Here is an 18,932-nt window from a genome sequence, read left to right as displayed (position 1 = left end):
TTTCAAATCCTGGCTCAAAGCATTCCTGTTGAGGTCTAATACACAAAGTGTTATCAATTTAGCGAGGTTTTAGGTTGGTCTGTGGCAGCTCTGATCTCTGGGTTGCTGATCCTGCCCTCTAATTTGAGTTGTCCTGGTGTAAATCTGGAATGACTGGCTTGGTTTCCTGACAGTGCAAGTTTTGGAAGTGTCATTGAAGTCAATGACACAACTCTGCAGACAAGGTAAATTCACGTCCCTGATTGACTCGAGAGGACTTAGGCTGCTTTAGCCATCTGAAAATCTGGTTTAGTGAGAATACTTTGTGTTAACGCTGGCATTCTGAGACCAGAATCTGGCCAGGTCAGAGATCGGAGAGTCCAAGGGGTGCTGAAGTGCGGATGGTCTTTATGTTGTGAGTCGCTATTTTGAAGATGGGGGTTGTTCTTTTCATGTCACTTTTGCCCATCGACAGGTCATTGGCACGAGGCAGCTGCACTCCAAGCTGAACTGGGCTGCGCTGCACTGGTGGCTCTGGGATTTAGGGTCTTGGATGTTACTTTATATGACTGTATATATATTATATGACCATAAGCGTGTCATTATTTGCTTCACATGTACTAATTCAGTGGGTAGAAGCGAATTTAAAGCACTTTATTTGAAAGAGTATGGTAATTGTTAGACATTAAAACTCATTCTTGTGCCCTGGGCAGTTTATGTGAGTCTTAAACATTGTCAGGGTAAATAATAAATTAAATGCTTAGATCTGAAGGAGAAGAGGCATGTAACTAGCTTGAACATTGCCAAAAAAAAAAAAAAAAAAAGATTCAGCTGTATGGCATTTTATACAGCAGATCATTGACAGGTTAACTTCTGGGTAAGTTTCTTTGGGTTTTCCTGACATACATGGATTTGTTTTCCTTTGAAAAGTAACAAAAATACAAACTACTTTTAAAACTGTGTATTTGGTGTTTTAAATATATTTTTACGCTCTGATTGATTTGAAACATGATTTTAATTCCCATTGCTGAGAACAGACAGATTTTTTGAAAAGCCTTTTCTGAAATAATATTCAAATGCTCCTTTGCCATTGAAGGAACAAAGTGGAGGTCCAGAATCAATATTTTTGCTGTGGCAGATAATGGGTTAAACCAGTGCTAAGACTGCTGCACTTTAATAGCAGGATATTTGCATTAATTGAGTAGTAGAGTAAAATGGATCCTTGGCTACAACAAATAAAGCTTGGTACCTGTGATTGATAGAATTTCTCCCCTTGCTTCACAGCGTGGCATCAGGGACAGCAAATGACAGCCAGAGGAGGTGACAGAGGAACTCCCATGCTCTCAGCCTCGCTTGGCAGGGTGAAATGAAGACCACGATAACACACACCTTGTCTGGGTCAGATCAAAGCTTTGTTTACTCCTTTTCTCTCCAGCAATAGCCATTAGTACATGTTTGAGGAAGAGCACAACAAGGAATAGAGGAAATTATGAATTCAATAGAAGGAGGAAATTGGAAGTAGAGCAAAGAGGAAGAGAAGAGCATCATTTGGTGGTGGTTCATGTCAAAACAGAGGGAGAAAAATGATCGGTAATGTTCCTTATGTTTTGGAATTGCGTCCAATCTCATTGAATATTTCCATTAACAGCCTTAGCAGAAAAAGCCTGAATGTGGTGATGACATTTTGTGATGATGCAATGCTGGGGTGACATCAGCAACAGAAAAAAGCATTAGGATGTCATGTGGAAATGTATGACTTTTGGGCTAAGTAATAGAAATGGGATTAAACTAATGGTTGAAAGAGCAAAGTTGCATCCCAAAGACTAACGCAAATTCTTTGACTAGGCTGGGGACCATAACCAGGTCCTGACACAGCAGAAGAAAGGGGTGGTGGGATGGTTATGAGGCTTTGGCGTGATGCAGCCATGGAAAAGGTCTGGGCTATAGGAAGCAAGTGATGGAGAAGATCACACCTGAAATGCTTTGTGTTGCTCATCTGAGAATCATTGTGGAACAGGAACAGAGGAAAGAAAGCAAAAACCAGGGACAGAGTGAAGCATCGAAGCTAAAGGACAACACTGGTCCGAGAACAAACAAGCCATGGATGAATTTGGACTGAAAATCAGCAGGTTTCTCATTGTCATAGGAGTGAGCAGTTGCAAGAGCTCCCCAATGGGGTCAGCAGGGACTCAAGTCCCATCTTCTCAGGAAAGCCTCCACATGAGCGAAGAGCATCTGCGTCCCGTAGAGGGTGGTAAATGGCGATTTGGATCCTCGCAGGAGCAAAACTTGTAGTTTGTTGGGATACTTATGGCATGGAGCGAGTGCTCCTCTGTGCGCGTGTGTGCAAACAGTTGGGCAGCAAGAAGAAATGGGAGACAGGTGAACGGAGTTCAACAGCAATGAGGCATCGGGTGGCAACCTCCACACCCAGCAAATGGCTGTAATAACAAGTCTCCGCAGTGCCTCGGAGCTCTTCGTGAAGGGCAACAAACTCCAGCGAGTGCTACCTCCTGCAAGGGGGGCGTGGAAGGAGCCGGCCCAGGGATCCCAGTGTCCTCGTTCCTGTTGCTACACTGCTGGTTTTGATTTAATGGCATTTTCCCCCAGCATCAGAAAACCGTTGGCCGTGGGGAGAGCTGGGTGACAGAAGGTGGGTTGGACCATCACAGTGCATCTCCCCAGGAGATGAGCCAACTTTAGTCCACCAGCAAAAATAAAGGGAGAGAGGGGAGAGGTGAAACGCTCATCTGAACAAGCACCGTCTCTAAAATGGATGCCAGAGTTTTCCCCAGCTCCTCTCTCAGCACGGCGGGAGGTTTGGCTACACCTTCTCAGACATCCCCCTCGGCAGGGTCTGTGGGGAGTGAAGCTCCACCGACTGCCGCCGACGGACCTCGCGCTCTGCCCAGTCCTCCTCCGGCTCGAAGCCTTTGAAGATGGCGAGTCTCTCTGAGAAGGTTTTGGCTTGCGGGAAGAGGATGTAATTGTAGATGATGGAGGCTGCTGCTGCCCCAACCAGGGGGCCCACCCAGAAGACCTGGGGGAAAGGGAAAGAGAAGAATCGGGTGAGCAAAAACTAGACTGAGTTTGGAGGAGAGGAACCAGGATCTCTGAAGAGCATTGCAGGGGGCTTATGTTCCTTCCTACCCTGTGTGCCTTGGGAGCAACAGGCAGAAGCCAGCTCTGCTTTGGCCATCACTGTTGACCTGAACTCCCACCCATTGCTGTTGTGCCTGAGTATACCTAACCATCCTCTTCTGTCTTTCCTCCTCTGTTGAGAGCTGCACGATCTTCATTAATGTTAGGCCCATCATGAGCATACTTAATATTTGGGTTCCTCTGGAGAAGCATCTTCCTACCCATTTACATATTGCTATGGAGAGGAGGAGGCTACCAGCTTGGGCTGGACACCTCTGACCATGTCAACCTGAACCACCACAGCTCTGGCTCCGAATGTGCTCTTTGCAGATGGAAATGACTGGGAGTACTCCCAAAGGAGCTGGTGGAAAATGTGTGCCTAGGTCCAACTGGAACCAGGAAGGGTCTCCAGGACTGGCAAGAGGAGCTCCACTCTCCATTGGTTTTGCTTCTTTTGCTAAGTCACGGTCAACTAATCACACACCCTTTTCCTGTTGCAATGCACCCTGCTTAGATAAGCCAGTTAAGCACCCAGCAGCCCCACCTCTTTTTACTAATCTCTACATCTCTCCTCCAGCTGGGAGCTGGTGTGGAAACACCAGGAATCTGGCTGGCTCTGTGGGTTTCGAGGAATATTGGCAATTTGGGGGGCTCATCCCACCAAAACAACACATAGACCTGCCTTCTTACCCAGTGGTCGCTGAAGTCTCCGACTATCACAGCAGGGGCGAAAGATCTGGCTGGATTCATGGAGCAGCCAGTGTAACGGATCTGCCGAGAAACACCACATTTGTTGTTAGCATTAAGCCCTTTTAGCACATTTTAAAAAATCCTGGTGTGTTATCAGCACAATTCATTCACTGAGCTGATGTTTCACCCTCCAGCATGCTTGTTCCAGGAAAAGGGTTGCTGGCAGCTTCCACCACCTGTGTTAACATGGATGAGCTGTCTGTATTTGCACACCTTCTGTGTGAGCACATGTGTCCTGAGCATGCTGCAACTCAGCTGCAGGCTGGGTGACATGCCCTGCAGCATGACAAGGACTGCAGGGACAAGCTCCTGCTGTGCCTAATCCTGGAGCAAGTTCCTGCTCCTTGCCACTGAGGATAGGAGAAGAATAGTCCCATAGACACATGGGCTTGCAGTGCGTTAAGGACAGAAGATGAGGTGTAAACATCACTGTTGTAATGCATGCACCGAGAGGCTGGGAGGGTTGGAGGCTGCTTTGGTCTGTCATCCAGGAGAGATTTCCCTGGGTGTCCATCCCAAATACTTCCCAGTCTTATCAGGGTCTTGAGTGCCTCAGTTGCTAACACATTCACTCCAGGATAGAAGACCCCACTGATCCCTGGAGCTCCCTACAAGACTCCAGGAGCAGCAGAGCCCAGCAGGTTAAGTTCGTTCATGCCCAATAAAAGCCGAGCTCAGGCTAAGGCTCTGTTATGGCTTTGGTGGGATTTTTCTTCTCTATCCACCGGAAAGCCATGGGCACCACACGAGTTACAAATCCTCTGTCCACCCCGGAGCATGCAGCCAAGCAGGCTTTGGGCATAAACAGAAAGACAATCTAAAAAGCGCTGAGTTTTAGCCCATTCAACCCACCCCAAGGAGATGCCCCACGGCAACAGAAAGGCCAATGGACAGGGCAGGAGAGCCCAGGTTGTCCTCCCGACGTTCGTCGGTGGAAGCAAAGATGCACAGGACCAGCTGGAAGGTGAGGAAGAGCTCAACGGTCACCGCCTGCCCCGTCGTCGTCTCGTTGTGCAGCTGGAAGAAGAGGAAAAATGTGTCTCAGGGACAGGCCAGTTTGGTGACTGGATTGGGAAGGTGGAGGGGGAAACCCAAATCAAGGGAACCAAATAGACATAGGAAATAGGTGAGATTTTTGGCACCAATATGAAAAGGAGGAAAGATTTTCCAGGTAAAAGGAAAAGTGGGTCAATGGGTAATATTTGATTGACCTGGCAGGAAATGTTTTATTGGCATTTCTTTGGGTATGTTTTCCCACTCTTCTTTTTCCCCTAGGAATTCTTTTTTCTTTTCCTCATACTTAATATACAAAATGCCTTTTGGAAAAATTTACAAATTGCATTTTAAAAATGTCAAAAAGCTGTTTTGGCATTAAAAAAAAAAAAAAAAAAAAATTCCCTTCCCCCTTCCCCCACATTTTTGAGTGAAAGAATTTGTCAGATTCAATCTGAAGCTGTGCCTGGTTGCACCCCCTCTCCTCCAACTCTGCTTTCTGACACTTTATTACTCCTTGGTGGGTTTTCATCCAGATCTGGATGGACCTGGCAGTGCTGCCAGCCAGATCTGCAGCTGGCAGTCCTGCTTGCTTACAGTCTCCCTTTGCTATTGCTTCCCCCAGCCTGTCCTGGCACATCTCTGCCCTTTCTTTCCCTGTGTCACTCCCGCTTCAGACACCGTGCATCCTCCCAAATGCTGATCCCGAGAGCGCTCTGCTCGGTGATGCCACGATGGTGGCAATTGCCCTCCTGGCTGAGATCCAGAGTCAGATCTTGCTTGCTCTCTTCTCCAATATTCCCTTTTCTTTTTTTTAAGGGTAATTTGTGCAGGCAGCTGCAAGATGAACAGCCCACAGGGGAAAAAAATCAAAAACCCTATTCCCTCTTTTAGGTGGTTTAATCTGTAAAACAACAGAGCTGGGTATTTTGAAAGGCTCTCTTAAAACTCCTACTTTCTTTGTGGGGTTTATTAAACCTCGGCTATTATCAGTCTAAATAGTCTTGTTCAGATTAATCCGCAATCCCTTTTTCAACCCTCTTAATATCTTTGGCAGTGAAGCTGGGTCCTGGCAGTGCCTCCCTGCTGCAAGAAAGGGGATTTCTACGTGCCACTTCCTAAAACACGCTGCCTGCCTCCTCCCTCGCCGCTTGGCTTGGTTTTGGGTGATGCTGGTCCTGGCATGGGCGTCTCTACAGGGGATACAGCTGCCTGAAAGGGCATGGAGAGGGGATAGTGAACCCCATGACTTTTTAATTTTTTTTCCCCTCCTTTTATTGTGTGCATCAGTGGGGAAGGGGATGTTGGGTTGGGATACCATTGGGGAGTCCCCTCATGGCTTCCTAAGGTTCCCTGGTTTTCTTTTTTCCCTGCATGTCTGAAAGCAGGCTGGGATCCTTGTGATGCTTCTGGCACTGTGCGGTGGCACTGCCAGGGCACCTGCATGTGTTGGGCATTGGGATGAACCAGCTGGATCTGGTGTGGCCATCCCTTCACAATGGGAAACAACTTAACGCTTAACAACAACTTAGCGCTATCTAATGAAAAGCTGGGATTTAGACACCTCCCTGCCCTCACCCTGACACAACATCCCCATTGCTGGGAATCTGGCACAGCAGCCTGGAAATAGCGGCATTGCTAATGCAGAGGGGAGAAAAGGCTGCCCGTACCCACACCAAGCCTGGAAAGTGGGATGAGCTTGGGGCAAGAGGAACTGCAAGGTGATACTTTTGGTCGTGTCCTTCCCTAAACACCTGGTGTCCCCTGAATCTAGTTCCCCCACAATACAACCCTAGATAAAACTGAGATGATGGTGTCTTTGTCTTCTAAGGGAGGTGTCTATGTGGCCAGCTGGATCATACCTCTGGTTTTAGTCCTAAAAAGTAGAGGAGGCAGCCTGGAGCCCTGCCTTTGTCCCTGCTCCTGGAAGGACCCTTGGTGCAGCAGGCTCATGGTGCTGGGCTGCAGCTGACAGTGGCTTCCTACCCAACACTAAATAAAGAGGGTCTTTGCTGGCTACAAACCCCTTCTTCACATCCCTCAGCCTTCCCAAAAGCCCTGGGCAATCTTTCCTTCTCCCTTCCAAGCCCATCCATGGGCTGAAGTCTTACCTTGTTGATGGCCAACCCTTCTCGGGAGTCTGCTGGGGTGATTTCATGTAAAATGGCAGCCCCCACGACGGCCCCCAGGAGCTGGGCCACCACGTAGAAGACTGCGCGGAGGAAGGAGACTTGGGAGCCGATGAGGCAAGCCACCGTCACTGCAGGGTTGATGTGGGCTCCACTGATGTGCCCCAGGGCTTGGACCAGCGTGCCGATGGCCAAGCCGAAAGCCAGTGCAATTTGAAGGATGCTCGGGGAGGAGGCTGAGGGCCAGTTCAGAGCAGAGCCCAGGCCAAAGAGGATGAAGACCAAAGTCGCCAGAAATTCTGCAAAGACAGCCCGGGTGAAGGCTACGGATCGCAGTTCCCACATCATGGACTGGCAGTTGCTGGAGGCTGCAAGGACTGATCCTGCCTGTGGTGTCTTCAGGCAATTGCTACCACGGCTGCTGTGTCCATAGAGGATGACAGGGGGACAACATATCTATATATAGATGCAGGGGGCCGAAGGATCACCCACTGAAGGAGATGGGATTGTGGTCCTAGGAAACCTGATGCTTATTTTCATTTGTGTTCCAGTTGAGGGAACATCAGACCCTGCCCCCTCTATTAAAGCTGGGGAATGCAGTGTCTGCCACCCTTGGGAGGTCATAAATCAGTCTCAAGCAATGCTGTGAAACACTGTTCCCTTTCTCCTGTGCTTTCTTACTAGGGGACCTATCCGTAGAGGTGCTTGTTGCTCCTCTCGTCTCCAAGTTCTACCACCTGCAGCATGGAGAGGAGAGAAAGCAAGGCGGGTTCTGTAGAGCTAGAGATGGAGCTGAGGTTGGGTTGTGTTGAATAGCAGGATGTGGGCTGTGATTAAATAACCAGGCAAAAGGGGATGCAGAAGAGTCTCCCAGAGGCACAAATCTCTGAGTGACTTGCTACAACTTGATTCCTCAGAGTACCAGAATTTTACAGCCTAGGCACAGATTTCCTACCCAGAAAAATGGGAACCAGCCCCAAGAAATGACTGTCAGGAAAGAAATTCTAGTGTGAAAAAATGACATGCACAGCTGGAGTACCGGCTGTGCTCTAATTACGGGGATTTTGGCCAACTCAGCTCTTCAGAAATGTCTTTTTACTTCTTGGTGTTAATTCCCCCAAAAGGAAGATTTTCTTCTCTGGAGCAGGGTTCTTCACATCAAACCATCCACTAATTGCCCAACAAGTCTATTTTCCTTTTTCTTCCATTGCTTAGGGCACATTTGCCCATTCCTGGGTGATGTCTGTAAAGCCTTTTGCTCCCTATGTCATTAGGGTTGGTGGGTTTGCTGGAAAGATAGCACTTGCTTCTTTTTTTCCCCTCATTAGCAGACTCTGTAGTTATTTTAAAGCACTGCGAGCTGGGAGGAGCACTCCCCCAGGGTAGAGCTGGAGTTGAAATGACCATTTTATTTCAGAGGGATGCAGAGCACCAGAACTGAGAGTCCATTTTTTGGGTCTGACAAAGGCTGCTGCTGTACGATAAACCAAATATTTTTCCTCTCCAGAGGAACCGTACAAGTGCCATTGAACTGATGTGAAACGTTGACGCAAAATATTCCATATTGCTCAAATTATATCATAGAATCCTAGAATGTCTCAAGTTGGAAGGCACCCATAAGGATATGTGAAGGCCTGTTCTTTCCTCCACAAAAGGTGGGTAACAATACTGTCAGCTGGACTAGATGATCACTGTAGGTCCCTTCCAACTGAACTATTCTACTTCTGATCTATTCTATTCTTGTCTTCTAGTTAACAAAGAAGATTATGGGGATATTGCTCTTAACAAGGGAGACATTATGGGGAGAACACGTCCAGTCATGGGTGAGTCTGAAAGGAGGTGGGATTGTGGTCCTAGGAAACCTTTTCCTCTGAAAATCTTTCTCTTGGACATCCTCGGGGACTTTGGCCCATAATGGCATTGCTCTAGCCTCTGGTTTTCCAGCAATGAAGACAACCTCATAAAACAGGTTGTGAGGCTACATATATTTGGGGTGCTGATGAGCTACAGAAACGTGGTCACATCCATTCTGTAGGCTTTTGCTCCTCTCTGCCTGGTACAGACTTGAGAGCATAGCGTTACTCAAGAACTAGTTATGTCAGGGACTGGTTAGGAATGCAGGCTGTTACCAGTGCAGGGAATGACAAAGAACAAATATGGGCAATTAACTGGAGCTGATACCCTATTTGATTAATAGTTATTCATGGTGAGCGAGTTGTGATGTATCAGTGCTTAACGAGGACTAATTAAAAGGAAAGAGAAGTAAGCAGGATTAGCTCTCAGCAACTTAAAAGTCTAACGCAGCCTTGCGGTCTTCACTTTTATCTGGTGATGCAAAAGTTCATTGCAGCTCTTGTTTATGGCGTGCTTTGAGATGTTTGTGCTATGGATGGCAGGTTTCTGCTACGCACCATGATGAAAGGACTGGTGCTGCATTGTGAGCCGTCTTGCTGAAAGGGAGCTCTGCTATCGTGGTCTTCACTGCGGGGCAGAGCAAACTATTGCTGTGAGATGCGGCTTTCCAGCAAGAATAATAGCGCATCCCAGCTTTCACCCAGCGACCTCTAGCACTGTGGTGACTGTAATCCTTCTGGTTTTACAGAAAGAGGGGTGCACGGCACGAAGCCAGACACTGCTGTTGCTAATGCCAGGCAGTGACTCCGTGGCAGAGCCAAGGTTTCCTGCCTTGCTGCGTGGTGCAATGGCCATGTATCCTGCCACATGCCTGGGAAATGGAGAATCGGGAGACCAAGCAAGCTGAAGAGCTTGGTACTGGGTTGCTGAAGCTCTGCTTGTGTCTAGGAGGGGTTCCTGGAGCTGCTGGTGTTGACAGTAATGTGGCTTTACATGTTACACCAAGTGTGCTGCAGCTTTGGGAGCAGCAAAGAGCATTGCAGCCCTGTAGCGAAGCCAGGTGAGTTGGGAAAGTGCATTATTTTACCTTTTAATTCACAGCCCTTGGAGTGTAACAGCATTACCAGCCCTCCCCTGGGATTAAATGCAAATGCTCATTAAGAGTGTGTTGGCGTCTGCAGAGGGTTGATACACCGTGCTTCCTCTCGATGGCAGAAAATGGCCTGGTAACACGTTTTTGAAGAACTTTTTGCAAGCAAGGGAACTGTGCTTGCACAACAACTTGCTTCTCGAGTGACTTAGATGGCTCAGATATCTTTGCTTCCCTGGCTTTCAGGAAAGTATAAACATCTTTAAGGTATCTCCATTCCATCTAAAATACCTCTGAGCCACAGAGAATAAAGGATTTATTGCATAAACAACAGTGAGTTTTCCTGCTTGGATCTGATCCGTCGTGGGAGGTGCATGTACTGCCCAGACCTTGCTGGAAGCTCCGTTTTTTTGCTCTTTTCTGTGAGTGGAGGGCGCCTGCAGACAACTCCCCCTCCTCTCCAATGGCTGAATGGACAACCTGCACCCATGCTTCACATGTCAGCAAATGCCCTTCTTATTAGACACTGGAGAATCCACAGCAGGACTAAGTCTTGGGAGAGAGCTTTATACAAACCTGGCTATTATTGGTTTTGCTGTTCATTGAAATACATGTTTTCTTTCCAAGAAAGGAGGTGTAAAACTGAACATGCTACCTCTAAGAGTTCTGTAGAGAAGCCTTTAAAAGAAGCAAAAGGATAAGAAGGAAAAAATCTTAATTCTAGTATTGTGACTAATCTTCTTGTTTCTCTGCTTGCTGCCTGGATAAATGGATGTGCCGGTGCATTTGGCCCCATCCATGGCCCCCAGCAGAGCACAGGGAATGGCAGCCACGGGCTGCCAGGACACCTGGGGAAGCAGAGCAGATGGGGATGAGGGTATGGACACTTTTGCGTTGGGATCACCAGGGGCAGAAACACCTCAGCTAGCTTTTCACCAGGGAACCAGAGCACCTGCAGCATTAGTTTGGCTCCAGGGACCTTTCCACCTCAAATGTACTGACCCTCGTGGGTGTTACCCAGGCAAGCGGGTCTGTGGGTCTGGGTGCCCCTGGCAGGGAAAGGACCAAACACAGGTCCCTCACCTTCCTCTAAGCTGAGTTTGTTATCCATTAGGCTCCCGCTGCCCATTGCAGGATGGGGTGTACAGAGATGCCTGCTCAGAGTGAGCTGCAGAGCACTGAGGGAGCCGATTAAGACCCCTTTTAGCTCCAGGCTGTTTTGTGATGGGATGTAGCAGCACAGCTCTCACTGCAATGCAAACTGAGGCATGTTTTTAATTGCATTTCATAAATGTACCAGGGAAGTCTTACCTCTCTCGCGCGCCTGGTTGGAGAACAGACAGAGCAGAGGATAATGTCTGTATTCCCCAAAGCGAGGTGACCATCAGGAAGAGTTATATTCTCCCATTGTCATATTACATCAAAAGGACTTTCACCCAGAGGAGCAAAACAGAAGAAAATCAACACCTTTTCCGGCATTTCAGGCCAAATCCTAAATCCCTATTCATGCAAAACTTCTGCTGGCTCTTGCAGTGTTTATTGTTCTTGTTTTAATTGAAGCAGAAAGATTAATGCAGCCCTGATTTCCTTCACTGACTTCAATGAATTGAGCTTGAGCGTGGGCCAGAAATTGGGCCTGGTGTTAGGAGAAGGCTTCATTTTATTTTTTATCCCATCTCAAGGACTTGCAAGTTCAGTCCTGAATGTTTGCCTAGGGTCTTAGTCAAGGTAGACAGCAAGACATCTGTGGAGACCATGAAGCCTTCCACCCCAGCATGATCTGATCTCTGTACAGCACCTAGGCAGGGATTTAATTCTTTCTTCCTGTGATTTGCAGGAAAATATAGTTTTTCTTTGGCTAACAACATGTTAATGAGACACAGACTGCACAGAACCAGGGAGAGGGAGAAAACATGGTTTCTGCCTCTGCAGAGAGACTTAGTAGAGAAGATATGGCCAATCCCAACATACTATGAGGTCAGAGACAGGGCTAGGTGATGACCTCCGTTTAATCATGCCTTAAGGGGTGAAGAAAGGAGAGCATTCTTCCCTTGTTTGAGTGCTGAAGTTCAAGGCCAGAGTATGGCATATTTTGCGTAAACATTTATAAGAAAGTAATTAATGCTTTTTCTCTTGAATCCATGAAGCCAGGCACCAGGATATCCATATAGCCAGCAGATTTTGAAGTGAGATAGACCCTGTGGCCTTACCAGGTCTTGTAAGCTCTTTGCTACTTGCCCAGGCATGAATATTACTTTAGTTAAAATCAATCAGACTGCAACATCATCCTCAGGTGACAGAACTGAGCAGGAGACCCTGGCTTCACCCTTCGCCGGATACCCAGTGTTATGTCTGCAAAACAAATCACGTCTAATGAGCCAAACTCCCAGCGGGTGTAAACTGGGGACGTGGCTTTGACATCAGTGCAGTGACATTGACTGAGAGCATCCAGCGGCAGGTCTTTTCACTATTTTCCTCATTTTTATGTAAATCAGAAGTAATCAAGCTGAAGTCCATGAAGGAAAAGTGAATGAGCTTGATTCAAGTGTCTTTCTCTAGGTAATTCTCCTGGACTTAAAAAAAAAGCTAGGTTAGATACTGCCAGGAATGGTCCTGCTGGTGGCTCTAGAAACAATGTCCCCTGCCCCCTCCTGTCCTGTCTTCTGCAGGCCTGTGGATCTGAGATGCTCATTGCCATAAAGGATTGCAGAGCTAGGGCTGTTGCAATACCTGTGTTATCTCACCATCAGTGCTGTGGGTACCAATTTGTGTATTGACTGCTCACCTGTGCTGCAGGACTTTTTTGGCTGCTATCTCCTGATCGTTGCTGGGAGGGAAGCGGGAGTGTGTCTGGTAACTTTACCTTTGAGAAGAGGCTGTTATCTCAGCATCTTTCCTGGGGAGCTGCTGGTGCATGTGGTGAGGAGGAGCGTGAACAGTAAACAGATGAAAGTAGGTTATTGCAAAAAATCCCTCTAACAACCAGCTGGGATTGCTGGAGAAAGAAAAAGGTGCTTGGGTTCTGAAAACAGCATCTTTCATTTGAGAACAAGGTCAGTGCCATGGTTATTGTACAGCCGGATAAGGGGAGCAGTGTAAGAAACTTTGTGGTCCACAGAGGAAAAAAAAAGGATCACTTTCAGGCTGCAGCGCAGCAATCACAGAGATGAGATGTCAGATTACATTAAATCCCTCCCAGCCATTAAACTGAACAGTCATTTTAAAATCAATTGTTGGGTAAGAAGCTGCTTCTGCCTCTACTTTGGTGGAGCATGGAGCTGGGGTCTGGGTACGGAGCCAGGCTCTGGCAGCCCCAGGAAGCTGGTGGCTGCAACTGCTCAGAGGTGTCTTGAACTGCTCAGAGGTGTCTTCAACTCAGAGTCTCAGCACGACGCTAAAAATGTGAAGCTCAGCATGTGCAATCTCACCAGCAGCCCAGAGCCGTTGTGTGGTGCCGCCCGTCCCGTAACTCTCCGAGTTACTGAACACTCCCAGCCATGGTGGGCTCATCCTCCATCCTGGGGTTTCCAGTGCTTGGTGCCCAAAGGCCTGTGGGGTTTGTGCAGAACCAGTTGAACGATTAACAAAAGGTTGGGGTCCTACCCTAGATAGGCTCCAGTGAAGAAGCAGCGCAGCAAGTGAACAGGATGGTTGGCCTAGAGCTGTGAGGGCAAGAGCGGTTTTGTTGGAGAATGACATTGCCCATGGGCCATGGGCATCCACCAGCTACCCTCTGCCTGATATTATCCATACTGGGGCTTTGACACTGGCTTGGAAACCATTACTCTGTTCGGGGACAGCATCAGGAACAAGGTTAGGACCTTGGTATGAGTTCCCAGAAGGTCCTCTCCACTGAGCTGCTAGCTGAGAGCCGCTTTCGTGATGCTCATTTTCACATCAGACGAAACCTTTATGCTTTTCATGTTTTCCACGTTGCTTCAGGAAATTCCTCCCACACCAGATGGAGATTTATGTTGAATCTGGGAAGGTGGGAAAAGCAGGAAAAGGAGCAGAACAGTTCAATAGATTGGATACCACCCATGAGAAGACCTCAAGAGCCTTCAGGATTGGCCATTAGCCCCTTCCACTGTGCTGGATTCTGCAGAGGTCTCCTTTGGTCCGTGTGATCAACATATGCTGGGAAAGGGCTAGGACAGGATCCAAAACTGCTCCTAAAACTTATACTATTACATAAGGCATTTAGATAGGAGAAGATACAACCTATTGCTTTTAAAATTTAAATGCAATGTGCCATTTTTCTTCCCTCCTTCTATGCTTTTTTAATTATCTGCCTATCACCTTTCATCCTCTTTTCCCCTATGTGTCTCTTTCTCTGCTTTATGGTGCTACCCAGACACCAACTTCCATGCCAAGGCTGCAACAGTAAGGGAACCACAAAGTTGGTTTCGTAAAGCCTCTGGCTCCTTTCCACTTCTGAGAATAAAGGTTCAGCATGGGATATTTTCATCTGTGGTTAGTTACTTGATTTCTGTGTGGGTTTTCGGGTGTGGCGCAGGGATTGGGCTCTCAGCAGCGTGAATTGCCATCCTACTTTGGTAGAAAGGCTTTTTGAGGACTTTTTTTTTTTTTTTTTTTTTTTAATCTGGGCTATTGCACTGATTTCCTTCTGCATTTATGCCTATGTTGATGGGATCTGGCCCTGGAGTGTCAGTGCAATTTGCTTCACTTCCTTGAATTGTATCGAGTGGAGAGGAGCATTGGCAGCTCCTCCGAGACCTTGCCGGCAAAGTCCAGCATGTGGAAAGCATTGCTGTCTCCTGGGTGGGGACTGGGCTGCCTGGGGAGCTCTGCATTTCTTTTTGCTGGTCCCATGGAGCTCGTAAATTTGCTGCAGTGTGAATCCAAGAGGATCCAGGTCTCACTGGGGGTGTGGGGGAGGTATTGTCATACACCAGAAACTGAAAATCCCACTCAAAGAGCACACGCCATGACTGCAAATCTATTTTAGGTTACTGATCTCGGACAAGGACGGTACGGACCCAGGTAGTGAATATCAGGTCACTCATGGTATAACGGTAGGAGAGAAATCTGCAGACAAATGGGCAAGTTTGAGGAAATGAAGTTACTTTCAGCAAGGCAGGCATCAATCTCCTGACCTAGCAAAGTCAAGTGTGCAGGGATGTTATGGGAAAGGTGTGTTTTAAGGAGGAAAGAGAGGAAGGAAGCAGCTTGCCGGGAAATCTGGAGCTATGCAAAGGAGGAAATGCAAAGGTGTTTGCTCCTTGGGGACGTAGGCAAGGAAGGCAAGTGTCATGGGGTTGGAGGACAGGGCACACATTACAAACTATTCCTGGGACGTCATTAGGCCAGACGGGAAAAACCCTCACTTCTAACTTTGAGCTTCCAAGGCAAAGACAGAGCCTTCTTCCAGGATAGCAAAAACAAACCTGGATTTTAGGCCAGTTTCAGTGATGGAAATTTGAGCTCTGTAATGCAGCAAAGGTCTTTCCTCCGTCTTTTCTTCCTGCTGATTACCCGGGTCCTGGGCATCAGGCTGCTGCGTCACCGCAAGGCCATGGGTCACTTGTTATATGGACCGATAAGAATTTAAAAATTCCTGTGCACATCCTTGGATTGTATTATATAAAGTTTCTTCATAATAGTTTAAAGAAGAAACTGCACAGTGGCATGAAGGTGTCACTCCAAGTGTCACCCAAACCTGTTCTGTTCCCCCACTCCCAGTGAGGCAAGTTTGCATACTTGTGCAATTCCTTTCGTTTAACAGCATCAAATGCACACGATGGTGGTAAGAACATGTTCTTCTGGCAGCGATGAGTGAAATGCACTCCTGAGCAGCTGAACAATTTAATCCTGGGGAGTGTCTCATCTTTATATTTATCTATTTGTTTGGTTGGTGTATGCGCGTGTGTTGTTGTTACTCTCTGACGTGGTTTGTGGGTATCACAGATTTTGCTTCTGTTTACTTTTTAACCTCACCACTGGGACCTGTTCCCTGCAGTTCACCAAAATCACACACCGCAGCTCTGGAGGCGTTTGAAAAAACAATAGGGCAAAGTTTCTCAAAGCACCCAAATCCTGGCACTGTCTTAGCCCCACAGCATGGGCAAACAACTGCAAGCAACCAAGAAGCTTACTCAGATAATGGTCCCCAGCTGACTTGCAGCTACTGCCCACCACTGGAGTTTGAGCTGTCTCTAATTAAAATGCCCTTATGAGGGCTTAAGTTGATTTTACCCAGCAGTTGGGGTGCCTGTGATCAGGTGTGACAGCTCAGCTGAGCACAGTTTGCAGGATTTTCTTCCAGGCAATGGAAAACTGATGGTATAAAGGAGGTGATGAAGGGTTGGGGTGTTGTTTTTTTTTTTTTAGCTCAGGCACCAGTGTTGGCTATCAAAGCCTGAGCTAGAGACTGATGCTTAGTGTGGAAGCCAGTGAGAACATCCCACCCCAAATAGTTCTGGCTCGTCCAGCTCCTTACATTGCATCTTAAGGGGAAGCGATCTCTGCTCTTCAAGAACAGCTTGGGGAGGAAGGAGGACTATTTCAGCTGAAGGACTCTGCACAAGAGCAAGAAGGTACAAGCTGGCTGGAAAGGGAAATAGTGGCTCTTGGGAGCAGGTTTCCACCTCTCGTGGAGGTGAAGCTCGGGGGTGGCTCACCTGGGGCTGATAGGTACTGGGGAGCTCCCTGCCTACCCTGTGCCTGGGATGCTGGCAGGATGGGAGACAAGGGTAGGGCTTTGCCCCTCAAGAATAAGGTTGGGTTTATTTCTTTTATCCTTCCAGACCCCTCTTCATGTGTGCCCTGGTGTTCACAGCTTGCATGTTAATCTCCCTTCTAGGGACCAAGCCTGGTGGCAGGATTTAGCATTAATAATCTGTGGATAATTCAGCAGCCTGAAAGCCTAGGGTAAATTCCTATTTTTTTTAATGTTTTTTGAAGTCCATGGCAGAACATTCACTGCCACTGGGGGCTTTTCCATCTTGGGGATGGGGTAAAGTGTCTTTACAGAGGGCTCCTGGGTGTGCCATCATGTATGTTGAGGCAGCACATCCCTTAATTATCCCATCAGCTTTTCTTTACCTTGTTTTTGATGTGATTGAGTGTTCAGCAAAATTGCTTTAATCCCTGTGAAATCCCTTGTGGATTTGGCAGGGTGTGGCCTCAACAGATTTTTTTTTTTTTTTTTTTCCTCCCCCCCCTGAGTATTAAGGTATGTGTGTGCAGGAAAATGGCTGCTTCACACAGCCTGATGCTGAGCTGGACCAGCGGTTGGTCAGGGAGCTGGATAGGGGATGTTGAACAGTTGCTGTGATGCTGCGTGTGAGCATCACGATCTGGAATCTGGCATTTGTGTGTACTTATCCTCCTAATGCATCTGTAAGACTGGGAAAAGAGGAGATCTGGAGAAAATTACCTTCTTGGTAGGACTCTGACACATTTAAGAGCTTCCAGCTCAAACAGGAAAGCAAGAAACCAGGCTTGGAAGAGCTATTTTGATGGAGAAGGATGGTCCCTGCAGAGGCTGAAGGGCTCTGCTTTTCATTGCTATCAGCTGGGCAGAGTCATCCTTGTCTTCTCCATGGCAGAGATGAGACTCATTTCAAGCCTTGCAGCCCATGGGCTCTCCCAGCTAATTTTCCTGGCTAGGGGAAGACATGATGGTTTCACAGAGTCCCCTGAAAACATTGCCTGTTGGTGTTGGATTTGTTTTGGGGCTGGGCAGTGAGGGAAGACTGAGATACTCTCTGGGAGCTCAGGGGGTGGGAATGGGCCTTCTAGACAACAGGGTGGTGGAGGGGCTTGGTTTCTCTTCCCTGCTGCTTTTTATTTAGAGGGAGGCTGTTGTGCCATCTGCTTTTCTTTACTGAGGGTTTTTCCTCTTCCAGACCCAGTATTTTAGCTCTCTGAAGCACCTTCTGCCTGGGATGGAGCATGCAGGGTCCTGCATTGTCCCACCAAGGAATCTGGCTTGGCCAGGGACTGCAGCTGGGATGAGTCCTTCTGGGGTTTGTTAAGAAAATGGGTGTCTCCTTTCTCACCACAATGCCATGTATCACCTGGAGTTTCTGTTCCCAAGCACTTGACCCCTTGGCTTGTCCCCATGCTTGAAAGGGGTCAACAAGCCAAGCAGGGTTTCCTTGTGCTTGGCCGGAGCAGTGACAACCCCACCTGCTAGGTTGAGTTTCTCTCCCTCACTTGGGACCTGCCCAGTTTTACGCCTCTGCTCAACCTCGAGGAGAATGAAAGCCCTTGAGGAGCTTGTGGTTAACTGGCACTTAATTGATTCTGAATAATCCTGACAAGTTTTTGCAGTCCTTGTCGTAATCGCCTCTCTTTCCAATTGAATAGCTCGGGCTAGGTCTGTACGGATGCCAGCTGTACATTGCTTGGCTGCATTCTTTCATTTCCAGCTCATGCTTTCCTTTTAACCCTTCCATCATCCTGCTTCTTTGCAGAAGCTGCAAATGGGGATGGTCTTTTCAAAGTCCTTTCCTTGCAGACAGCCTATTCTTCACCTTCTCTAGGACTGTGGTTAGGGAGCCTAAAATGTGGCAGGGTCTTTTTTTTTTTTTTTCATGGCAGAGTAAACAGATAAGCTAATTTATTTTTTGTACCTGTATTATAGACTTGGCAAACTAATTTGAGGAGTGATGCATGCTTATGGCATGACAAGCAATAAATGACTTGAAGGGGCTGGGGAAGGACTGGAGGGAGGATGTGGACAGTTGGGATGTAGGGGCACAGCTCCTATCCTAAGTGTAGTTCCAGAACTGCCTGAAATTATGCTTTTATTTTGTGGGAACACAGAGCAAGACTGCTCTGCTGACATCTGTCATTCATCACAAGCCTGCCTCTCCATGTGTTTAGGTAGAGGGTGTGCTTTGTTTGTACTGTCTGTCTCTTTCTCAATCCTGGACAAATTTTCTGCCCATGTGAAGCACATCTCTGTGTAAAGGGACGTTTTGGGTTTTTTCACCTTTCATGCTGCCTGTGGCGTAAAAGCAGATGTC

The 18,932-nt window shown here is 47.6% G+C and overlaps 1 protein-coding gene across 1 annotated transcript; it reads right to left on the bottom strand.

Moving 5' to 3' along the window:
* Positions 1 to 1,024: 1,024 nt before the first annotated feature.
* On the bottom strand, positions 1,025 to 7,462 carry AQP2 (aquaporin 2). The gene is made up of 4 exons (XM_030037535.2): positions 6,975 to 7,462; positions 4,723 to 4,887; positions 3,811 to 3,891; positions 1,025 to 3,019 (listed from the first exon to the last, which is right to left on the bottom strand). Exons 1-4 carry the CDS (start codon positions 7,338 to 7,340, stop codon positions 2,804 to 2,806), a joined length of 828 nt encoding a protein of 275 aa, XP_029893395.1. The 5' UTR covers positions 7,341 to 7,462; the 3' UTR covers positions 1,025 to 2,803.
* Between the last annotated feature and the right edge of the window lie 11,470 nt (positions 7,463 to 18,932).

The sequence above is a fragment of the Aquila chrysaetos genome, chromosome 15 (genome assembly GCF_900496995.4).
Source record: "Aquila chrysaetos chrysaetos chromosome 15, bAquChr1.4, whole genome shotgun sequence".
Classification (NCBI taxonomy): Eukaryota; Metazoa; Chordata; class Aves; order Accipitriformes; family Accipitridae; genus Aquila; species Aquila chrysaetos.
Note: the sequence above shows the minus strand (reverse complement) of the source record. Positions and strands in the feature narration are given on the sequence as shown.

Coding starts and splice junctions, on each gene's coding strand:
- AQP2 (XM_030037535.2), bottom strand. CDS start 7,340: ATGATGTGGGAACTGCGATCCGTAGCCTTCACCCGGGCTGTCTTTGCA. Junction 3,892..4,722: donor CCGTGGGGCATCTCCTTGGG/GTGGGTTGAATG, acceptor GTTTCTCGGCAG/ATCCGTTACACTGGCTGCTC. Junction 3,020..3,810: donor GAGACTTCAGCGACCACTGG/GTAAGAAGGCAG, acceptor CCTTTCCCCCAG/GTCTTCTGGGTGGGCCCCCT.